This window comes from Salmo trutta, chromosome 14 (genome assembly GCF_901001165.1).
Source record: "Salmo trutta chromosome 14, fSalTru1.1, whole genome shotgun sequence".
In the NCBI taxonomy this organism is placed as follows: Eukaryota; Metazoa; Chordata; class Actinopteri; order Salmoniformes; family Salmonidae; genus Salmo; species Salmo trutta.
The window spans coordinates 75,897,259-75,900,863 of NC_042970.1; the positions used below are offsets into that span (position 1 = coordinate 75,897,259).

General features: G+C 47.6%; 1 protein-coding gene across 1 annotated transcript; it reads right to left on the minus strand.

Annotated features, from left to right (window-relative positions):
• Nucleotides 1-21: 21 nt before the first annotated feature.
• On the minus strand, nt 22-3,605 carry LOC115147423 (lysosomal alpha-mannosidase; the record flags this gene model as incomplete). The annotated part of the gene is given in 9 exon segments (XM_029689661.1): nt 22-801; nt 957-1,059; nt 1,476-1,625; nt 1,851-2,075; nt 2,239-2,319; nt 2,657-2,744; nt 2,873-2,974; nt 3,149-3,267; nt 3,491-3,605. Coding segments are annotated over 9 exon segments (1,087 nt in total), but the record flags the coding sequence as incomplete, so codon positions are not given.

Below are 3,605 nucleotides of genomic sequence, written 5' to 3' on the forward strand. Positions count from 1 at the left end.
GTGTGGAGAAGTCATTTGTTCTGGTGAAAAATAGCTTTTACTGATGGTTAATTTTTATAACAGCTGTTGTGTACTATGTGCTTTGACTTCCATTGTAGTGAATACATGTGGAGGAATGGGTGAGTGAATACACTAAGAAAGAACCTGGGTTTAATATCAGCTGCACATTCATCACTCTGATTCAACACAAAAGCACTTCAATTCTGATCTTTTGCCACTAAGTTGTCTTATGACCAATCAGATTGGATCTTTTGCCCGTGTAAATGCAGCCTAAACCACTCAATTACCAAAGGCACATTCGAGAGAAATAAAAATCACTTATTGCACAGAATATTCACTCAGCATGTAGAAAATATATATTGGTAACAGAGGTGTGTGTGTGTGTGTGTGAAGTTTGTCATTTAGTAATAAGTAGTTACAGAAAATGGCTTTGAAATACCAGAAAGGTTGTGGTATTGGCACTGTAAAATTACAACAAAGGAATTGTTCAGCGACTTCAAACAAGCTCTTTTCTAGGAGCTGTCAACTGAATTATGACCAGAAAATCCTGTTCATTTGATTCATGTACACAGACTCCAAATTATTTACAGCCGATCAAGGCAGTGAGTTCATAATTGTTAAACCACAGGTATTGGTTGATTGCTACTGCATTGCCGATTGATCATTGGCTAGTTCTGGAACGGAGGTTGGTGATTGACTATCTCTGCCTGACACGGAGCAGGAAGGTGCGTATCTCCATGGGCTTGAGGTTCACCTCCCACACAGAGGGGTCTCCCCCTCTCTTCAGCAGGGGCATCGCACCTGAGACAAACGGAGACAACAGGCATCAAGTTCTGTACAATGGACTAACAAAGGAATTGCTACAATAAAGCAGGTCAGCGGTCTTCACTCGTCCTAGAGGGCTGAGTAAGCAGAGAGTTAAAGGAGTTTGTTAGCCCTGATAAAGCCAAGTGTACCTGACTCCGCCTTCCAGTCCAGACGTGTCATCTCATCCTTCCACTGATTGGCTGACAGGTTCATCTCAGACACGCCCAGCACATCCAGAGTGGAGAACAGCTTCTACAGAGAGAGCAGTGTGTGAGTGACTGACAGAGAGTAGAGAATGGACCATCTGTTTAACTTCAATATCTACATTGCTTTCATGTTTTTAAAGTGGTTTGAAATGAATTAACTTGTGAATAACAGTTGTTACATCACGTTGAGACCGGAATGTATAGTATTAGTAAAAGGTTTCACTTTGTTTATGGCTCGTATGCATACGTGTGGGACTTCTGAACCTGTAGGTTGACAGTTCATCTTGCTCTCCATAGCCCGATACTGATGCTGCAGTCTGAGCAGCACTGTGTGTGTGTTCACCACTAACCTAACAGTGAGACTGAATGCTCCTTGCTCTCCTGGGCTTGCTGCTGGTGCTCCAGCCTTAGAACCACAGTCTCTGTATGGTGTGTGTATATACAGTATTACATATCACTAACCTGCAGATTAACAGTAACAGGCTGGGAATGCTCCTTGCTCTCTGAGGCTTGGTACTGATGCTCCAGTCTGAGCAGCACTGAGTCCTGGTCCCACTGAGACACTGTCAACAGGTGAACAGCAGGGGGCAGCCCTGCCTGTAGCCCAGAGAACTGAGGTGGGGGAAGAGTTAAAAGTGACACACATTTCATCTGCAGGGCTGATAACTGTTCCTCAATCAGCCGCCTCCTTCACTCTCCCTCCTTTCCTAGATTCCTCACCTCTTTCTCAAAATCCATTGAAGAAGGCCTAAGGGGCAGAACCTTCTCCAATACGGTTGAGAAAGAGGCAAGGAGATAGGAGAACTTGAGAATCATTTGAGATGGGCTCTATCTCACCTCCAGTCTGGTACTAGGGTGCAGCTCTCCGTCGGTGAATGAGATGAGAGGCTGCAGTACCACTTCCTGTGCTAGGGGGCGGTGTGTGTCAGCGGCCGTGGCAGGGGGGCTGAGGGAGAGGAGGAGGCGACCACGGACCACCAGGCCTTCTGGGTAAATGTCAGACGTCTCGTTGAGGGGCTCACCTACACCCCGGACATCATCGTACAGCAACCTGCGGTGGAGCTGGGGGTGATGGTGTCGGTGGTGTGGGTCAGATGGGATAAACGTGAGGCACAAAGAGATACAGGGTGTGGAGCCGGGGGAAAGAGGAGACACGTGAAACACACACAACAGATGTCTTTGAAGCCAAAAAGCTACCAGATGAAAAATGAGAGTAGTGTGTTACCATGATCTCCAGAGATCCATCCTGGATGCTGCCTCCTCCCTGAGAACGGTCCGTCACTACAGTCAGCTGGTCCTGGTCATCCTGCACACACACACACACACACACACACACACACACACACAGTGTAAGTCACGATTTACTATTGTCACGTAAACTTCACATGAATTTGTAAAACAGAGTGAAGAGAACAGGAAGGAGAGTCAGAGTTTTGAACCAGAAGGCTACCACAGAAAAAGGAACTCAGTGGGAAGAGGAAAAGAAAGTGCATGATCATGAGAGAGAAGGAAGAGAGTGTGGCAGACAGGGGTGTGGCAGACGGGGGTGTGGCAGACAGGGGTGTGGCAGACAGGGGTGTGGCAGACAGGGGTGTGGCAGACAGGGGTGTGGCAGACAGGGGTGTATGACCAATGAGACACACCTTAATGTAAGCTCTAGAGTTGATTGGATAGTAGTTGCCAGCAATTGGCTCAGACTGTCTCAGGTCCCACGTGGGTCGGTAGTCTTTCCTGTCAGAGACAGATATACTTGGCATTAGGGTGTATACTGTATGTGTCTGAACACTACTGGAATACAGTACTCCATGAACACATACTGATGTGGAGATTTGGGAAACAGACACACACAGGTTCCTCACCGTCTCTGCAGCACCTCTCTGCCATTAGAGTCAGTGTAGAAGACACCAGAGGAGTTGATGCTGCTGTCTAGACGACTTATCACCTCTTTACCCAGGTCATCACTGATAAGAGAGAGAACATGATACACTATAGTCTATGGTACAGGAATACTTTCTAGTCCGTTCAAGACTCACTCCATCTGCCAGACATTCACAGGTTGTCTCAATGACGCCCCATTCTCCTTCCAGTGCATTATCTGTGACCAGGCCCCATGTGGCTCTGAGCCCTTTACTCACCCTATAGGCACCGGGCCTACAGTCCACTCCAGTTCCAGAGCCCTGCTGTCTGTGTAGAGACGGACCACCTGAGAGACCCAGGGACTAAACCACTGCCTCACCTCCTGCACCACGGAATTCTGATGGGGGAGGGGGGAGAGAGAGGGAGGAGGGGGGAGAGAGGGAGGAGGGGGGAGAGAGGGAGGAGGGGGGAATAAGACAGGAGAAGGGGGTTAAGACAGAGACAAGAAATTGTGAGATGACGAATGATTCTCTTGAACGTTTAGTGGGTCTTCTGCATATTGAATTATATTGAAACACATGCAAGTAAATACACTCCATGAAGTATAATGTGGTAGGTACCTGTAGTGTTTCTATCTTAGCTGTCTTGCTGATGATGAAGGGGGTAGAGGTGTTAGGTCTGAAGATGTAGGCCCCTGACATCTGAATACTCTCTGAGTTGTTACCATCGCTGGCG